At 45.9% G+C, this 20,036-nt stretch overlaps 2 protein-coding genes across 4 annotated transcripts in view; both read right to left on the reverse strand.

Moving 5' to 3' along the window:
- Positions 1-65: 65 nt before the first annotated feature.
- LOC108153345 (ecdysone-induced protein 78C) overlaps positions 66-20,036 on the reverse strand; it is a 33,662-nt gene continuing 13,691 nt past the window's right edge. For all 3 annotated transcript variants that reach the window (XM_033386988.1, XM_017283301.2, XM_017283300.2), the window contains 3 exons: positions 3,257-3,870; positions 2,912-3,187; positions 66-2,850 (listed from right to left, as the gene is read on the reverse strand). In XM_033386988.1, the coding sequence (XP_033242879.1) occupies positions 2,473-2,850; positions 2,912-3,187; positions 3,257-3,870 (1,268 nt within the window). In that variant the 3' untranslated portion in view covers positions 66-2,472. The remainder of the gene's footprint in view (positions 2,851-2,911; positions 3,188-3,256; positions 3,871-20,036) is intronic.
- On the reverse strand, positions 6,891-20,033 carry LOC108153346 (peritrophin-48). Its single transcript, XM_033386989.1, has one exon. The coding sequence runs from the start codon at positions 8,737-8,739 to the stop codon at positions 7,921-7,923; it is 819 nt and encodes a 272-aa protein (XP_033242880.1). The 5' UTR covers positions 8,740-20,033; the 3' UTR covers positions 6,891-7,920.

The following is a 20,036-nucleotide window of genomic DNA, read 5'->3' on the forward strand; positions in this document are numbered from 1 at the left end:
TCTGAATGGTGAGTGTACTATTCTACAGCTGTTCATCGATTTATTCAAAGACGTTTTCTTGTTTGTTTGTTTTTCTGTAATTTTATTACAATCTGCGTATGTTTTTCATTCAGATTAGTTTTTGCAGTGTTCTTATCGTCTTTTGCTTATTTTTTGCTGTAATTTGTTTGCGGCTTAGTGTTATGAATATTGTTTTTGTTTTTTCCTATTTCTTAGTATGTTAGTAAAGCGAGCTTGCCTCATATCTTTATGGAGCTCATGCCCTGTACTCCAGACCAAAATTGTAATAGGCTTTGATGTAAATTGGAGTGTCCTCTGGGATAGAGGGCATAGCGTGGTCGGATGGTTTCCGACTCATTTATGGGTGTGTATTCCTAAGCAATGCTTTTTTTTGGATATTGATATATTTTCAGTATTCATACGTATACATAAATATGTATATCTGGCATATTTCGTTTTTTTTTGAACTGTATTTGATTTCGAGTGGAGCGAGAGCTTGCGGTCGTTCGTAGGATGTCGGCGTTTGTTCTTTGTCAATTTTCAGATTTGATCAATTTTTCTTTCTTTATTTATGCGCTGTAGTTGTAGAGAGTTCGAGTATTATGGACTATCGTTAATACCATTTAAAATTTGACACATCATTGAAAAATGTAATCAAAGCTACAGTAGGTAAAAAATTGTATCTATATATTTATTATAATATATATACTCGTATGTGTATATGTATATCATATATGTATTTTTTATGTATGTATGTATAAGTTAATTAGGTAATTTAAAAATCTGTTCTTGTTGTTCTGTTGTTGTTAATGCTACATTCACAAAGTTCCATTATGCGCACTGGTTTACAAAATTAACACAGAGATTTGTTAGGTTGGACTTGGGCTTGCTTTGAAATCATAACTAAGGTCATGGGGTCGAATATTGTCGAAGCGGGAGGAGACTTAATAGAATCTGTGCTAGCATATTAAGTGGTGTGTGTGTCTTCTAAGATATTGCAAGTCATAGTCTATATATATGTATGTATGTACGTATATATAGTATATTGATTTTCGATACTCTAATTCAATAAGCGAAAGGTACACATGGAGCATAAAATGGTAGCTACGCCCAGTCGAGGGCCCGAACGATCGCTCTGGATCGTAGCTTCCTCTACATTCAATATTTTCTTTTCTCACACTAATAAAATGTACAAAATTCTATATTGTTCTATATAAATTCAACAATCAATGCAGAGCTTTAGAGAAGAATCCATTTTTGATTTTTACAGACATATATTTGATATATGGATAGATTTTATGTAGGTATGTATATATTTAGTTTAGTTTAGTTTAGTTTAGTTTAGTTTAGTTTTGTTTTGTTCTGTTTCATTTCTGTCTGTTTTTTTTAATTTGATTTCAATGTAAACGTAACACACAAATTTAGCACCAATCTATTCAAAAATTGATCAAACAATTTGATTGTTCCAAGTTATACAAACGAAGCCTTAAAGCACTTAAACTATTGGTTCTCTAACCGAAAGATCTTAATCGTAGGCATGTGAAAAGTTTTGATCTTAAGTGAATAACTGAACACTTTCAATGGAGGCTGTTGCCGGAGACGATCTATCCGAGATTGCGTCTGGAGAGATCATCGAGCAACTGATTGGGGCCATTTTGGGGGATAAATAATAATCAAGTCGCAGCAAGTTAATGTTAGAATTTAATTTAGATTTATTTACACGCAGATACAATAAACGCATCGGTCATCATAGGCATTGGTTTATCAGATTGCGATATCAAGTTATATATGTACTCGTATATTATATCGATTCAATCCTCAACTTATTCAAGCAAAAAAAAAAAAATGGGTCTTTATGCTTTCAGACTATTCTAAGTCCGTATCTCTAGGTGTACATATACATACGTATATGGTATATCATATCCGATAACGTATCCGATTAATAGTAATTTAAGATTATTAAAAAAAAAAACTTTTTATCGAACTTTAACGCTCGCTCTTCAGTCGAGTTCTGTATAGATAGATGCCTTGGGTTAGCTGGCCAATGGTTATTGTTGGATCCTCCAGTCAGTGCTTAGAGCGGGGTCTGGGATTGCTCGAGGAGGGTGCCGCCGGATGGGACAGGACAGGATGGGAATTGGATGATGTGATGTTCAGAGTGGAGCTTGATGATGGTTTAACAATGAAATAAATAATTTATGTTTGCGCATGGATATGTTCAGCGGGGAGTTCTAGTCCATCTTCGATCGTCTCAATCGCTGCGAACGCCTTTAACATTGCTAATATGCCTTTAAGCTTAGGTAACTACTCGTAATTCCAGTTAATCTTGGATGCTGCTGTCTCCACTACCTCTTCGCATCGTCTCTTCTCTGTTAACGCTAAGTTCTTAAGCCTACAAGTTGTAGAATATTTGTTGCGGTTGCTTTGCACGGCCCTGGGCGTCTCGGGAATCTTCCTTCTGTGTGTCCCCCCCTACAGCTCGTCGTCGGCCTTGGGTATATCGAAGATCTCCGCGAAGAGCGGCGGCAGTCGCAGCTTGGTCCAGTTCATCCGTAGCCAGTCTAGATGGGAGAAGTGCTTGGCCCCCAGCGAGCGCAGTTCGGGGATCTTAGCCTCCAGCGCGGGCATCAGCTGCAGCGCCTGCGGGGATCCGGCCCGAGAGCGCAGGATCTGAACCCGTAGCGCCTCGGCCACCAGCTCCCGAGCCCGTCCAATCACCTTCGGCTCACTGAGTCCGGTCCGGTCCGAGGCCAGCAGCACCATGGCCGAAAAGAGGCCGATCTCGGTGTCGCTCAGCCCGTAGGCATTCAGCGTATTGGCAAAGTTCAGCAAGGCATTGACAAAGTCGGTCTGAAAGAAGGCGCAACATTAGAGATGCGCAATGCATGGGTGGTCAGGGGGATTTCCTTACATCATAGAGTATCTCCAGCTGCTGGCGTGTCAGATAGGCGCCATCGTCCAGCGTCAGAGTCGTGTCGTTGATGAGACGCGCCACATGGGTGAGCCACACCTCGAAGAAGCCCAGTTTGATCAGGATCAGCTGGTCATCTTGCGTGAAATCACAGAAGCCAGGTACGCGTTTCGCAAACTCCACAATCCGCTGGACGCCGGGCGTCACCCTGGCCGAGAATTGCTGCCAGAGCCAGATCTTCTGAAACTCCAGGCTCTCCGCTACTGTGGTGGCAATCTACAAGGAAGAAGAGGAGAATACATTAGGAGGTGGTCAAGGCTGACAAGAGAGGGCTTCAGTACTTACGCCATTCTGTGGCACCGTCACTGGACGTCGCATCAGTTCCCGCGTCAGCTCCTCCGTGTAGGAGCAGTTGAGGCGATGCGCCTGCGAGACGCAAACGATCACATCGTAGACCGTCAGCTCGTTGGCCGTGCCGGCCATGCCGTCGTGGCACATGGTCACCTGATGGCCACCGACATCGGTATGGGCACCCACGCCCATTTGCTGGTGTCCGCCGACAACTACAACGCCCACACCCACGCCGCTACCCCCGCTGGCATTGCTGCCGTTGTTGTTGTTATTGTTGTTGGTGGCACTATTGCAACCGCCCAGCTCCGATGGCGAGGAGGCAATCGAACACATTTGTGGCGTTTGTGGTGTACTCGGTGTCTTCACACGGACGCTGTTCACGTGCGGCGCCTGCTGCTGTAATATTTGTTGCTGTTGCTGTTGTTGTTGTTGTTGCTGTGGCTGCAGTTGATTTGTATGCAAATTGTTGACAGTGGAATCATCCACATTTAGCGGCGCACCGGCCAACAAAGGGCATCCAGATGTGGAGGTGGCTCCAGATCCTCCTGCAGTGGACCCTGCTCCGTTTAACTCACGGGATCGCTTGGGAACGCGACCATAACGTACAGCTGTAAGAGAAAGGTAGTGGTATAGTGGTATAGTGGTAAAGTATATTTTCTATAAGATTGGCTAAGAAGAAACAGTAAGAAACAGCCCGAAACTATGCAAAAATTTTTAACTTCGTACGATAATACGTGTAGAAAGCATGTATGATTCATGTAGAATACATGTACAAAAAATGTAGAAACCCCAGTTGGGGGCGTGCCTGACCTCCAATCGGGAGAAGCATTTAAAGTGTTAATCTTTTTAGAATCGTCTTAAAAACAATGCAGTGATATTACAACACTTTTAAGAAATACCTAATCTTCTAGAAAATGTATTAATATAACTTTTAAAAGTTTGTTTTTTCTTCTAGATAGAGCATGAATACGATTACTTTTAGTTCGGTTTGTTTTTTTCTGCAGATTAGTCACAAAACTATTTCCCATTTAAATATATAGTTTTCTCTACAAAATAGTCAATTAATATTAACATGATAGCACTTCTGGCATCCCATACAGATTTATATATACATAGGTATAGTATTTATTCAAATCCCCAGCAATGGAAAAGAGAACTGGCACACGCATAAATCTTATAAATGCGTCACACACCGGTAGATACATATGTATCTTTGGCTTTGGCTTTGTAGCAAATTGCCAACATTGCTATGCTATCAACTAGAAAATTTCGGTGTCCTACAACTTGTTGAAATGGAAAGGCAAGCAGCCGTCTGTCGGGGGAAAATATTTCAATTTCAATATATGTATGTATTTCGCATTTTGAAGTGATGTTCATTAGCCTGAGGTTTTTTGGCCATTTGAATTTTCTTTTCGTAAATTGCACAACATGAAATTTCCTTTGTGCAACCAAATACTCGCGTCTGAGCATGTTTTATTAATTAAAATCGCATTTGGCTGGCAGACAGTCTGACAGTCAGACAGACACGCAGACAGACAGACAGACGGGCAAAAGCAGACGCAGCTGCTCCAGTTGCTGGCTTTCAGCTGGCGCTGGCGCTGGCGCTGCGGCTGCGGCTGCGGCTGTTACTGTCTGTGGCTGTGGCTGGTCGGCGGACACGGGCACAACGCTCACTTTATCAGTGGGACATTGACCCACTGTGCTCAATATGAAAACGGAGGCAAGTGATTTTGTTGTTGCTGCTGCTGTTGCTGCTTCTTTTTTTCGCCTTATATGTGTATTTCTGTGTGTATTTCTTCAGCTTTGTCTTGTTATTGTGGTCCGTTCGGTAGCCGGCGGCGTCCGTGGCGATGGTTTCCAAATGACGAAAGCCTGCCCCAGCCCCTCCGCTGTCCCTGCCCTGCTCTACAGTAGTGTGGTGTGGCCACTATGCGTCAGCATTCAAGACAAATAATATCGTTAAATAAAGCAGCTAAAGTAAAAGAAACTTCGCATGCATTGCGCATACGCAGCGTGGCCGTGGCCGATGCCGGAAAAGTCTTGATCACGCAAAGCACTGGCCACAGCATCATGCAAAGTGAAAGATGGCCATTAGCCGATACTGGCCAACAGCACACTGACCTACATATTTCCCCACAAGAATGAAGGATCAGAGGTCGTTAGCGGACGGTTGCTGTATTTCTGGGCCAGAGTTTTCCCCTGACCACGCACCAACCTTGTCACAGTTACACTTTGGAGTTCTCATTGGCCCGAGAGTCACGCCTCTCAACGCCCACCCACACACCACAAAAGCCATAAAGACTTGGCGTTTCGTTGGCGTTAATTGTCACAGCTCGTAAATTAATTATGGCATAATATAACTATGGCACAAACACACACCACTCCCAGCTGTCCAGCATTGGATTTGCATTATGGGGCAGACGTGGATGCCACCTTCAAATCGCAGTCAACGCTAATTGCTTGTGGCGGGCACTCGGCGTTCTTGCTCTGTTTCTTTTGAGGTGCTTTCAATTAGCGGCTCATTGCCCATCGCACCACACTCGTACATACTTGTGTCCATTGATTTTGCAGATTTCAAAGGCGAATCTCTGGAGTCTGCCCTCGAAAAGTGCGAGCTTGAGCAGCGGTTTGAGTTGGGGAGAAGTGGAGCAGAGCAGAGCAGAGCAGCTCAATGGATCGATGGATGAGTGTGAATCCATAATGGAGAAGTATCTGTCATTGAGCGTACGAGTACGAGTGGACTGGGAGTACATATCTGATGGAGCCTCTTCGCTATAAGAGAATTAACCCACATTACTCTTTTTCCACCCATAATCCCCCATCATTACTTATTCAATCTTTGTGGAGCCTGGCCAGCAGTATCATCTCCACATTCGCCTGTCACCTGTCACCACCCACAGAGTCTCACACAGCACACCCATCGCACGCCTTGGCTCGATGGCACGATGGCACGATGGCACTTTGGTTCAGGTCAACATCATCCATTACACACGTTCCATGTCCGGATCAGGCCCATTCAGGGGAGCCAACATAAATAAGTGGAGCATTGCTGGCCTAAGCTGAAACTTTTTCCCATCGCTGCTGTTGCTGCTGTTGCTGCTGTTGCTGCTGCCAGCTAAAAGCATCTTAAGTGATTTAGTGCAGCCAAATGACGAGCTGAGTGGCGGGGAGCAGAGGCGGAAGAGGGCCAAGAGTGGGCCAAGAAAGAGAGAAAGATGGGAGTAGGGGGGGAGCAAACTCGTTTAGGCCATAGCCAGAACCATAGCCAGGGCATCCGCATACAAGTGCGGTTCAAGCCAAGCCAAGCTCCCACTTCTGGCCAGGGGGAAAAGGATTTGGGTCACCAAAATCTGTGGCAGCACCATCAGCAGCAGCAGCAGCCGTAAAGTGGCCAAATGTTGCCCGCATTTAGCTTACTTTTCCTACCCCCCCACCCCCCCACCCCCAACCACCGTCTCTCCCTCGGACTGGAGCAGCGGCCATTAGCATGCGAAGAGAGGGCCAACTGGCGGAGCGCTCCAGCAACACATACATACATCCAGCCATACATACATATGTACGATTATGTGGATGGATATACATACATATAATGTATAGTTGATATTTTTTTGGGCTTTAGCGTGCGCATGAATGGCCCTGCCCTGCCCTGTCCCCGACCCCGTGCTTCTGCTGTTGCCGCTTCTGCTGTTGCTGCTGCCTGACCTCGTTTGAGGTCGTTCGTTCACCTGTCGTCGCTGCCTGCACTTTATGCACTCTACATTTGCATGACTGCATGGGAGTATCAGCGTGAGTGTGTGTGTGTGTGAGAACTGAAGAGTGTGTGTGTTTACCCAGTTACGAAATTGTCCAAAATGCTGCGGCTTACTGCCGGGTGAAAGTTTGTTGTTTGTTTGCCGCTCGCCGTTCGACGAAAAACAAAAAACAAGGAAAAGAATTACAGAGTTGAGGAGTCTTTCGTGGATACCCTAACAAAAGAGAGAATATGAGAGAAATACCATTTTATCTGATCAGCACCTCTTAAAATGTATAAAATCTCCAATGGTGATTCTCCTTATGCATAGATATTCCCGATAAAGTTTTTAGAAGTTCTTTTAACAGGTGGGATCCTCGTTGTATTTGAAGTCTACATTTTTAGAGATATTTCCCGGAATTTCCATTAGTTCAAATCAAAAAGGGTATTGGGGTTTCGTTGTGTCGCAGACTAAATAGCTCTGGCCGCTTCTTTTGTTTATTTTTTTGTGTTCCATATGCACCTGGGTGTGCCTGTGTGTGTATGTGTATGTGTGTGAGTCGGAGTATCTGGAACAGCTAAAATTGTTAGTTGCGTGCTAAATTTGTTGCTTTATGCCGGCGGCAGCGGCAGCGGCAGCAACAACAAGTCACACGCAGCCACCGCCCACCCGCCTGGGGCGAAAACCAGCAACAACTAAAACTAAAACTAACAACCAACAAAATTGTGTCATGCAATTTGCGTAAATTATCGCAATGCTGTTTGCTGCGGCTGCTTGTTGGCTGTTGAATGTTGCCAGTGCATTAGGACAATTGCAGTCTAATGACCGTTGAAATGAGAATTGTTCAGTTTCGATTTGCCGTGACACATATTTATTGAATTTGACTGGATTAGATTGGATTGTAGATGGGATTTACAGTGGATCAACCTAATCCTGATTGATCGGACAGTTCCTGACATTAGATGGGTAATCACACACGAATTTTTCCCGGTCGAACCACATCCCCAGCTCGCAGAAACCCAGCATGGGGCAGCCCTCCACGCAGGTCCAGAATAAGCGGCAGTGCTGGCCATGGGGCAGGATCTGGCCATGGAAGCTGCAGTTCACCTCCTTATTGGTGCAGCCAGCTGGTGTAACTGGGTCTCCTGGATTTTCTGTATTTGTACAATCGCTGCGAGGACACGTTCCAGGCACACAGGCACTGAGACTGCTGTCGAAGATCTCCCCCTGGCTGCATTTCATCTTCTGTACGACGTCCAGTCCGCAGTAGATGTACCCTGAACAGTCATCGCAGTCGGGCAGCAGATCGCCCACCTGATGGTCCCTGCAAATGCAAAATATATCCAAATTGACCCCATCCTTGTTGGAACATTTAGTGGGCTTTGCTGGGTGCATTGGATTCGTTCTATTTGTACAATCTCTGCGAGGACACGTTCCAGGCACACAGGCACTGAGACTGCTGACGAAGATCTCCCCCTGGCTGCATTTCATCTTCTGTATGACGTCCAGTCCGCAGTAGATGTACCCTGAGCAATCATCGCAGTCGGGCAGCAGATCGCCCACCTGATGGTCCCTGCAAATGCAAAAAGAATCCGAATCGCAAGGAGGATAGTCCTGTTTTTGGGCCTGGCCCTGTACCGTGCAAATGAACAGGAGCAGGAGTCCCAAGTTTACTCGAACTGCAAAGGATATTCCTTGTAAAGAGTTCGACTGATGCCCATCCTGTCGATGCTTACCCGACTTCATGCTGTCTTTAATGCGGATGGATCCGCACTGATTGGATGTGTGGAGAACTTACGACATTTTATATGTTAAGGTGTTATGTAATTGTCTCTTTGTTGCCACTTGTGGACACTGCAATTGACCCCAATTCTAATGGTCCTAGCCATTCTCGTATCCGACATTCCCTTGCGATAATCTTTCGACTTCAGTTTATGTTTGTTTTATAATATTCTGCAGCGATAGATATACGACTATATAAAGAGAGAGAGAGAGAGAGAACCCAGTTCATAAGGGAGGGCCGCATACCCGCATTCCAATCGCAGTCCAAAGAAATCCCCCAACAAATGACCCACAGTCCGGACCAAAGAGGCAAGCGGAGCACGTGTTCGCGTACATATTTGGGGCAGGGCAAACAGTCAGAATCAGAATCAGAATATGAATAAAAAATCGGGTGAGAAATCAAAGGCAAACACTCGTCGCATAGTATGCAAATTTCGTACTGACCTACTCCCATAAGAAAATCAAATGGATCCAAAACGAACCAAAAGCAAAGCAGAGCAAAGCAAAGCAAACCAAAAGAGGAGAAGAGAAGAAGGCATTAATATCCAAATTCCCAATTCAAATTGTGCAGAGAATTGTGAGAGATATAGAGATAAGCACAAATATTTATGCAAATCTCAAGAAGAGGGCGTCGATCTCGAGTCAATCAATCAGAATTTTGCTATGCTTTGCTTTGCTGGAGGGGGATCGATGGAGGTAGATGGATAGATGGATAGATGGAAGTTCTATTCTATGGCTAATTGCGAGCAATTAGCATGTTCTCTGTGCGGCTGGGAGAAAGGCTTTCCCCAAAAGCCCAAAGCCCGTAGCCCAAAGCCCGAAGTGTAAATGGGTAGCGACCCAACCGCATGCCACCCCACCCCACGCCATTGCTGGAGTGTTAAGAGGGGTAAAAAGCGCTAGAAATAGAAAATAGTTTTATTTTCTCTCTATTTTCTGAGTACATTGCCTCCCTCCCATCCATTCACATGCTCATCTAAGCTTCTGTCCCACCTTCTGCCCACTGCTCTACGCTTGCCCCTCCCCGTCACTACTCAGTGCTCCCCCCTCCTATGTGGAGTCGTCCCCCTTCTCCCAGACTCAAATGTATCTACGTATACATAATTCACTTAAGCGGGCTCAACGAAGCGAGATGAATGACCTCAATTTGAATAGTTGTCTCTCTCTGTCCGGCTGTCTCTCTGTTCATCTGTCCCGCTGCCCAGCTGTCCAGCTGTCCAGCTGTCTATCTTTCCGCTTATGTGTCCGCTCGTCTGTCTGTTTGTCTGTCTGTCTGTCCGTCTCTCCGCCTGCCTATCTGTTTTCTTCCATGACTGACTTTTTGGGTGCCATTTAAATCAACAAAAGCCACCGCCTACTTTTTTTGGACAATCTCTTTCGTAGTCTTTCACTTCTTTGGAGGCCTCTTTTCTTCTTGATTTTTTTTTATTTTTATTTTTGATTGCATTCTTGTAAAATTATTCAAATGCTCTACAATTTTCGGGGCCAGTTTTCTCTTATTAAACACGCAGCAGCAGCACAGTTCCAAAAGCAAAGCGGGAATTGAGGTTATAATTATAACTGCCTCTGCTGCTGCCTCAACTGCTGAAAGGAGTGGCTGTCTGCCCCATAACCATCATCATGATCATCATCACCATCACCATCATCATCATCATCACCATCATCGTTGTCGTCGCAGTCGCTGTCGCTGTCGTTGTTGTTGCTGCTGGCATCGTTTTTCTTTTTTATCTATTTGACACAATTCTCTGGGCAAAGTTGAGTTTGCTGTTGCCTCCGTTACTGCCTCCTGCCTCCTGCCTCCACGACTCTGGCTCTGTTCTGTCAGAGATTTCTGTTTAGTGACACAGTTTATATTACAGGGAGTCGAGAAGCGTTCTCCCCTTGTATTTTGACTACCTAATTAGATACAAACGAAAAACGGAAAAACGGAAAAACGGAAAATCCAGTTGCCTTCTGGCGCTATGGTGAGCGTGGTGTGGAAATTTGCAGAATTTTGTGGGGCAAGTCACAGACAGTGGGTGGATTTACTGATTGAGTGGTTAGATCAAAGACAGCTTGAGGTTTCAGGTCAAAAGCAAAGCCCGCTTAATGGATAGAAATTTAGATAAATTGCCAGCGACAAGGCAGGGAGATTCATCAGACATCTAAAGAAAACAGGCAATAAACGTTTCAATTAAGCTGCAAATTAACGCAGATTATCGTCATCAGCAATCCACTGAGAAACATCAGTATTTATATGGATTTCAGCGAAATTACCAGATCATTAAACGTATCTTGAACCTGTTCCAAAAACCGCATTTACTTATTTCGTATTTCTGAATCAAAATCGAAATTGAAATGCGAATTGAGCATGCAAGAAACGTCATCAGTTTACCACCAACAGCAGCAGCAAAAAAGAGGAAAAAGATAAAAACGATAATTAAATATGAAAAGCGGCCAAAAGCTCAGAATACGAGCATGAAAACCGTTCAACAGCCGGAAGCGAAAACAGGTCCCGGGCCAGCGGTGCGTATGAGTAATGCCGAACCAAGCCACTCGAGTTCGGGATCTTATCAAATATTTGTACTAAAATGTGCGGCTAAATTAAACAGCAAAACAACGGCAGCCACAGCCGCAGCAGAAGCAACAAAAAAGGCAGACGCCCAAAACAAAAAAAATACGAAAAAAACTAACGAAATAAAAGAAGCAAAATAGGTTTTCGATGCTCCAATTTGATAAGCGGCGAGCGAGCGCATTAGCAATTAGCGAATTAAATGCCAGCCCAGTGGCGAGCGCGCGTTTGTGCTATAAATGTTTCAATGAACTAAAAAAGCCTTCAGAAATACCCCTCATCCCACCATCCCACTATCCCAGTCTCTCGCTCTCCATACGCCCATCTATCTATCCATCTATCTATCTGGCTGTAGGAGCCTTAATGAAAAAACAAACAATTAAATTAGCCAAGAGGCAAACGTCAGGCAGGGCAGGCCGAAGACGAAGGCGAAGACAAAAATGCGAATAGACAGAGGAAAACTAGAACGCCGCCACATTTGTGGGATGCCAAACCACAGTACAGTGCCCGTAGATACAGTAGTCTGTCGAAGGGGCAGAGACAAGACGACGGCGGCATGACAGAGACAAGATACAGATACAAGCGGGAGATGAGATCAATGCTCGCAGGCAGTCGTCCAATCGATCGTTGGATCATTGGATCGTTGGACGGCATGGGGATGGGTGATCGATCGTTAGGGCAGGCAGGGCCTGTGATTGATTGAATTAATAATACAAATTAACAGCGCCAAGTAGGTAAGATCAATGATCGACCAGAGCCAGCAGAAGCTGCCCGACTGTGTGCAGCGGTCACAACACCAGCGATACGGATCAAAATAGTAGTGGGGGAGGATCTACTGTAATTGAGTTGAAAGAATGTTTGGTTTCTTGTGATCATAAATAGAATTGATCACTGATCAGTGGTTTTTGATGATGACACAGCTTTGCGTCACTGATACGCGTTCGAGCAAATATGTATAAGTCCCCGCAGATGATGGCAAGTCATCAGCACGGTCAATTTGATCATCCCCTGTTATCCTCATACCAGTATTCACATTCCCCCCCATCGAATCTCAACATAATCAGATCACTTAGTGGACCATCGATAGCGACCGTTTCCTGTCTGCTTTGCCCTGCTCTGCTCTCTGGCTCAGCATAATAAGATCAACATCAGATCCGTCACCATATTGTCAATGAAAGTCAACAAGAGTCGTTGTCTTCATTATGAGGAGGTCTCTCTCACACACACACACACACACACACACACAGACACCACACATTCGCACGATCATTGACCGGGAGGGACAGAGAGTTGCAAGCGCGTGAGTGATTTCTTTGCTCCTCTTCGTCTCTTGGTGCTGCTGCTTCTGCTGTTGCAGGAGTTTTCAGACACCAGACCCCAGGGCACTGGCCAATGGCTACGCTACTGATCGCAACAGCAGCAGCATCAGCAGCAGTCGAAGAGCATTGGAGCCAGCAGCAGCATCAGCAGCACCCTGCCCTGACATGACAGTGCGTTGAACTATAAACGTCGTTGTCGTTGTCGTTGAGGAGGATGCTCGTTCTTCGTTTTTGTACTCTTAAAGTGAGTAGTGCGATTGTTAACATAGGTTTGTGGCGTCAAGAAAGTATCACATATACTATATACACATATCCTTGCTCAAAGTTAATTTCTCTAGCCATGAGAAGCTCCTTCTATGCCAAGCAGATTCTTAGGCTTAAAGGTATTTTGGTGTAAGTACATTTGGAGTACAGATCGGAACATATCGAATGAATTAATATGTGTGGCTTCCATAGAACAATTGATCTTAAAGGGTATCAAGGCTTCGGACTGTCAAGAATTTCCCTCCCTTCTTGTTGTCTTTAAAGATCTCTTATGTGGCTGTTGTTGTTGCTTCTGCTGCTGTTGCTGTTTTTGTGGCATTTCATTCTTGATTTTGCTTTTGTGGCGCGTTGTTTGGCAACGTCATCGTCATTATCATCAACATCGCAACAGCAGCAGCAGCAACAACAAACATCATTACGATGATTCCCAGCGTCATCATTATGCGAGAGGCTGGGGTTGAAGTTGTGAGTTTTTTTGTTCTCATTTTGCAATATCATAATCAGCTACCCCCCGCTCTTCTGATCCCTTCCTCCCACTCCTTATCATCCTCTCGCTTTTTGCCTCTCCCAGCGCTCATTTAGCAATTCGAATTTTGGATTCGGTGCAACGAACGCGAATTTTGTTGATGTTTCTGTTTCTTCTTATAAAATTTTTTTATTTTTTGTTGGTTTGTGTGTTTTCTGACTCTGTTTTTGGGCTTCTGCCCTCTCTTCTGTCCGCCGCTCCTTCCCCTGCACGATCTTCTTTGTGGATCAGCTGTGTGGAGCTCTGGAGGTCGATTCCTTTATGGGCTCTCTGCTTGCGGACTGCTATCAAAATGCAGCGCTGGCGGTGCTTCACCCTTTGCAGTCGCCTTGCCGTCCGTCTGTCTGTCTGTTCGTCTCTGCTCTGTCCGTTTTCCCCTCTGCTTTACGTCAGTCCATCTCCTTTTGCCCTGTTCTTTCTGTCTGCCTGTCTCTCCTCCCTCTACCCAGTGCTCTCTGGCCGTCCGTAAAGTGTCAATGCACTTGTTCTTGTTTCCACCACCACCACCAGCAGCAGCAGCAGCAGCAGCGAATGTGTGTGCGATTGTGTGTTGCTGGCGTAGTGCGTGTGTGCTTGACTGCGTCGCCGTCGCCGTCGTCTTTACGTGCGTCGCCTCCTGCTGTTTGGGCATTGCCTCCCACCGCACTGTTCCTCTCTGCTCCTCTATGTTTTCCCTTTCTCCACTGGGCTCCCTCTGCATCTCCTCTCTCCCTCTGCTCCCCTATGCTTGGCTCTGCTCCACTCTCTACTCTCCTTCTCCTCTACCTCTTCTTTTCCTGCCATAGCACCCAGGTTGTTCAATCCTTTTTGCTTTCCGTTTTTCAAGCACTGTTCCCTCGCTGATGCGTCGCCCCGTCGTCGCACAGTGGGTCCTCTACCCGAAAAACAGTCAATAAATCAGAAAAGTGCTACCAAATGCGTATGAGGGATACAATTTTAGATCTTCTGAAGCTGATCTATAAAGGTCTTAATGAACTTCGATGTTTATCTGCGAAAAGTTATCACAGAACAGCCTGGTAGTTCAATATCTATAGATGTTATAACTTTTCCCCAAAAATCCCCACTGTACGTCGCCTGCCTCGAGTGCCTTCCCAGTCTGCCCCTCTCTCTGTCTCCCCCCTACAGCCCACAGCCCTCTGGACGATGCTTCGGTCGTTGGACGTTCGCCCGTTCGTTCTCCGGGTCCCCCCTTTACCACTCCCCGACGACTGGCTGCTGCTGCCTTTGCACTTTGGTGCATCCTTGTCTGGCGTTTGAACTTTTTTGTTGCTTTTGTGTGTGTATATGTATGGGTATGTGTATGTGCAATCTTTGTTCGGCAGACGTCTGGGGCTCTGGCCAGCACTTGGTGTGTGCTCGTGCTCTCTTTGTGTGTGTGTGTGTGTGTACTTTCCGTGTGTGTGCATTGGCATTTGACTCCATTTAAAGTTTGTTTCGCTTTATTTTGCAAATAAAATTAACTCCAGAAAGGGGGGAGGGGTGGAAGCTGATGGGGGAAGTGAAGTGCAAGTGAAAATTGTTAAAGATGGAGTCAGTCCCTTGTCTCCTACTGATGGTGCCCCTCCAGCCACTTGAGGCATCTGCTAATGAGACAGAGACAGAGCCAGGTTACGCATAAATATGAAATGGTGCACACACATTAGCTAAAGTGCAGGGTGGGGTCTGTCTTAGAACCTCCTTTACCACCAAGAGGTTTCCGCGTGAAGGAGCCAGCTATGTGGGTTGTGCCTCATGCTGCAGAGTGCTTTAAATGGTCACAGGAGTGCCACAAAGAAGAGATTTGCATTATAATGGAGAAAGAGGAGATGCGATATTGCAGAAAGCTGTTCTAGTTCCATACATTCGGGGAATTTCATGAACATTTAAATCAAAGTTTGAATCTTCTTCCACTTAAGTCCATATACATAAAATAGATACATATTTGCATCCGCTTCCATTCAAAATCTTTTCTAAAAAATCAACCAACAACTTTTTGGACACTGCCGCACGAAGAAGACATTTCCCAGCGACCCCGATCCGCCTGCGCTTAACGCTTTTAACCCACTTTAAACATGTCTGTCTGCTTTTGGGGCACAGCCGAGTGGCAGTCGACAGTCGACAGTCGACAGTCGAGCGTCAGTCATTAGCCAGACAACGGCCACAAAAACCTCTATCTTCATCTCTTTCTCTATCGCATGTCTCATCAGCAGTCAGTGGAAGCGGACACAACGGACTGCTGTCTCAGCCTCAGCCCCAGCCTCTGTTTCTGCCACAACCTCTGCCCCTGCCCCTGCCCCTGCCCCTACCTGTGCCGCTGCCTCTGTCTCAGCTGAAAGCCATCAACAGCATTTAATAGGCTCATCAACACACAGAGCCCCGTCTTGGTAACTCCACCTCAGAGAGAATCCGCACTCTGCCTCTCACACGCTGCCTCACCAACAGAAACCACCTGTGCAACATTTTAATACATTTTGTAATAAAAACAGACGTCATTAAAGAGGCGACTCCCCAAGTAACTGGCAAGATACGCTACGCTTCTCTGGCTCATGCTCCTCCACCCCTCAGCACCCCTCAGCACCCCGCAGCACCCCGCAGCACACCTTGCCACACCCACTCCCACCGAAACAGTTACTGTCGACGCCCCTGTCCATTCAGCGTTTGGTTCTGTTCTGTTTAGCGCTTTGAATGGAAGACCCGAAGCCCCAGCCGGAGCCGGAGCCGGAGCCCGAGCCGTCTCCATTTGTGGCAGGCCACATCCAGCCGTCAGTCATTCAACATTTTGTGCACTTATTAAGCAGATATTTTGCGTGCTGAATGGTTTCTTCATCATCATCAACATCATCACCATTCTGCGGTGGTTCTGCTCGCCTGCACCTTCCCTCACTTTGTGGCTGCGACTGTGAGGTGAGGGTGGTGTGTGATGGGGTGGTGTACCGCGGCGTTGCATTGCGTAGCGTGGCGTGGCGTGGCGTGGCGTGTCGTGGCCAAGTTGCAAGTTCCCTCAATGTCTGGCCTGGCACTTGGTGTTCTCTCCATTTAGAGGTCACTTCTTTGGTGCTGTGCTGCACTTCCACTTTGTACTCGGATCTCCGAGTGTGTATCAGTTTCTGTCCAAGTACTTGTATATTTATATCTGTGCATCTGTGTATCGTATCTTGGCCTGCCAATGCAGCCAGGCGTATCATTCTGTGGCGGCTGCCATTCCAAATCAAAACTAAAACAGTTTGCGGTATATTCTTGGCACAAAACTGTCAATTACGATGAGGGCTAACAAAACACACACACACACCACATACACACACGCATTCCCCGCTTGTATGTACAACAAATGGTTTTGAAAGTTCTCCATTCTCGATTCTGTTTCGCCTTCGGTTCCATAGCTGAAATACCCTAAAACTCTCTGGGGATCATCTATTTATGTTTGTGTGCATGTGTGTATGTACGTAAGTGGTGTATATAAGATATTTGCCAAATTGTTGACACATCAAATCCGAATCGTTCATCCATATAAGTTCATTAATGTCATCGGACAATAGCGACCCCGCCCATCAGCTCTCCAACTTATTTGCTAATGACAGCACACACACACACACACACACACAAAAGACCCAAGAGAAACGACACAAAATAAAATAATAATGAATAAATAACAAGAATCACACACACACACTCATGTTTAGAGTGAGATACAAATGTATCTGTGGCCATACAATGGCCACTCATTCGTGGCGCAAAATACGAAGCAAATATGTGGGTCAATTTTGTAATAAACTAGACAAAAACAGCAACACCAACCACAACAACAACAACAACGACAAGAACTTGAACTGTTGCTGGGTCCAGGAATGGGAAAGGCTAATGGGAATGCTCACATGCGAAACGCAAAGCTTCCATGGGAGGAATCCTATAATAAGGGAACCCGAAACGGCCGATGAATTTTTAGAAACAAAGGTTAATCTAGCAAAGGTATTCATCCGTAACTATTGCTTTATTATATAGGTTTATGATCTTGGCGATATAAAAGAATATTCTGCAAGCGGTAAATGTAGGAGTTTCATACCAAAATCTGAGGGAATGGATTGCATAGCAACAAATACGAGTAGATGGGATGAGGAGAGACTATGAGGAGAGACCAGAGCCAGAATCGTAATGGAAATTGGGAATTAGAGCTGACATCAAAGTCAGAGACCCGGGTAAACTGATTTTAGGCGATTTCTGGCGGCACTTGGGTTCTACTTGGCTTTTATCTTCCTGCAGCATCTCACGCTCCCCTCTGTCCATCTGCGACCCAGAGAGTTCTGTGGCAGAGTCAATTACCCTGAGCTCTCGGGTAATTGGCCCCACTGCTGCGGCCCGACGTCTTAACTGTTAATGGGCGCTTGACTTGGCTTAACGGTAACAGAAGCCAGCAGCATGGCAGCGTGGCAGCATGGCAGCGTGGCAGCGCGGCAGTGTGGCAGCGTAGCAGAGCGGCTCCATGCCACATTTTGGTCAATGAGCTTCGGCCTCATCCGCGATGTATCTCATGGATACATATACATATTTTAGTGCTTGCCAGAGCTTGAGCTTCAGCTTCAGCTTCAGCTTGTGATGGTGATGGTGATGGAGCTTCGGCTTGTGCTAGTTTTGGATACCCCGGGTCTCGGCAGATGATTTCATGCTTTTCAGATTTAATTGTTATTCATTTGGCTGCCCCAATCGTCGTCCGTTGTCCGTCGTCTGTATGCTCGTCATTCGCTAGCATGCTACATGGCTCTCTTCTAGTTGTGTTTGTTGTTTCGTTTTAGTTTCGTTTTTGGCTTTGGCCAAACCTTGAACCGCACGCGTTCGGTTTATTGGCCGCTTTTTTACTACAAATACCGTTCGTTCGCTTCGCTTCGCTTGGTTTGGCTTGGCTTCTCGACTGACTTCTGATGATGATGACGATAAAGTTTATCATCATGATCATCATAGTCATCGCTATAGTTTGGATTATTTGGCTGTATATACTATATACTCACTCATTCACGCTTAAGTGTGCGTGTGTGTGTATCCACCTGATAGGCCGAGGTGTGGGTGCTCCCTGCCATTAGCTGTTATCCCTGTCATGTCAGGGTGCTATCCCTGTTCCTACTTAACCCACTTTGCTTTTTGCTCTTCGTCGGTGTCGTTTTGTTTTTCTTAATGCACATAATTTATTTATTGGTGTTTGTGAAATTTTCTTTCGGGCCTGGCCTTTTTTGTGTACCCGAACGGGCATCCCGAACGGGAGTATGCGGAATGGCATCAACGATATGTTGCCCAAGGGTTCATTTAATCAACTATTTCAATGAGATATCCGCGTTGTTTTTGAGGAATACTCCCCAGACCCCAAACGACCTTAGCCTGGACCTTTATAGGGCATCATTCTAGTCGATGCTTCGACCTCATCATCGTTGGATTCGCCTAGAGCAAAAAGCTGAAAACGCACAAGGACAACATTTAATGTTAATGAACTCGGCAAACAAGTGCACGAGTATGGGTGCGAGAGTATCTATCCATCTATCTATCTATCTATCTATCTATGCGCGTGTGTCTGTGTATCTATGTATCTATGTATCTTTGTGTATTGTTTATATAGTTGCGAATTTGTCAACTATTTTATGCGAGGCCCCGACCGACCCATATGTACGACTCGACTCGCACACATAATAGATACAAATGTATTCATAGTCGGTCGGTACGGATTGAACGCCTATACCGACTATACTCGACTTGAACTCTGCTTTGGGGCAGTGATTCTCGTCCAGGGTTTCGGTTAAAAGCTGCCGCACGAGCACGAGCACGAGCACGAGCACCAGCACCAGCTGAAACTCAAGAGCTCAAGTCACAAAATCAGCATCAGAAGCAGAAGCAGCTGCTAATAGGAGCATTAATAGGATTCTCCTCTATGTGTCTGGCTCTGTGCACCTGTTCGGGGGCATGGACAGGCGGCAGCTGGGTCTTGGAGCTTGAAGCTGGAGCTGGAGCTGGAGTAGCCAGCATTTTTATGTTTCCGGTTCTGATTAGAAAAAGAGAATGCCAAGAGCCTGAGGCAGGAATGCCAATGCAAATGCAGGCCCGGCCAGAGCCAGAGCCAGAGCCACAGCCAAAGCCAAAGCTACAGCCACAGCCAGAGACGGAGCCAAATCAATTGCCCTGAAGGTGCCTGCCCTGCCGCCGCCAAGGAGTCAAATCAAAACAGAAACACATACACACACACACACACAGATACACACCCATACTCGCAGAACACACACAGAAATGAAAGCAGCAACCAGTTTCGCAAACGAAACCAGTTTTTTGGTGCCAGTTGTAAAGTTAATAAGTGAAGGAAAATGGAAATTTGCACACAAATAGGAAGTAAAACTGTGGCCCCACCACAAAGACAGGAAGTGTGATTCCGGGGCGCAAGTGAATGAACCTGATGGGGAGTACGCGTACGGGCGGCGGCATTCGATTACTCAGCGATTGTTAACTCGATTGCAATTGATATTAAGCATACGCCTTGTATGACCAGCACTCTCACTCCCACTCCCACTCCCACTCCCCGCTCCCTTCCTTTCCAGAGAGATGGAGATTCCTGCTTCCCGGAAATGAACAAAAGAAATTCAGTGCAAAAATT

The sequence above is a fragment of the Drosophila miranda genome, chromosome XR (assembly GCF_003369915.1).
Source record: "Drosophila miranda strain MSH22 chromosome XR, D.miranda_PacBio2.1, whole genome shotgun sequence".
NCBI lineage: Eukaryota > Metazoa > Arthropoda > Insecta > Diptera > Drosophilidae > Drosophila > Drosophila miranda.

Bases quoted from the DNA above. Each gene is read 5' to 3' on its own strand.
- LOC108153346 (XM_033386989.1), bottom strand. From the start codon at position 8,739: ATGAAGTCGGGTAAGCATCGACAGGATGGGCATCAGTCGAACTCTTTA.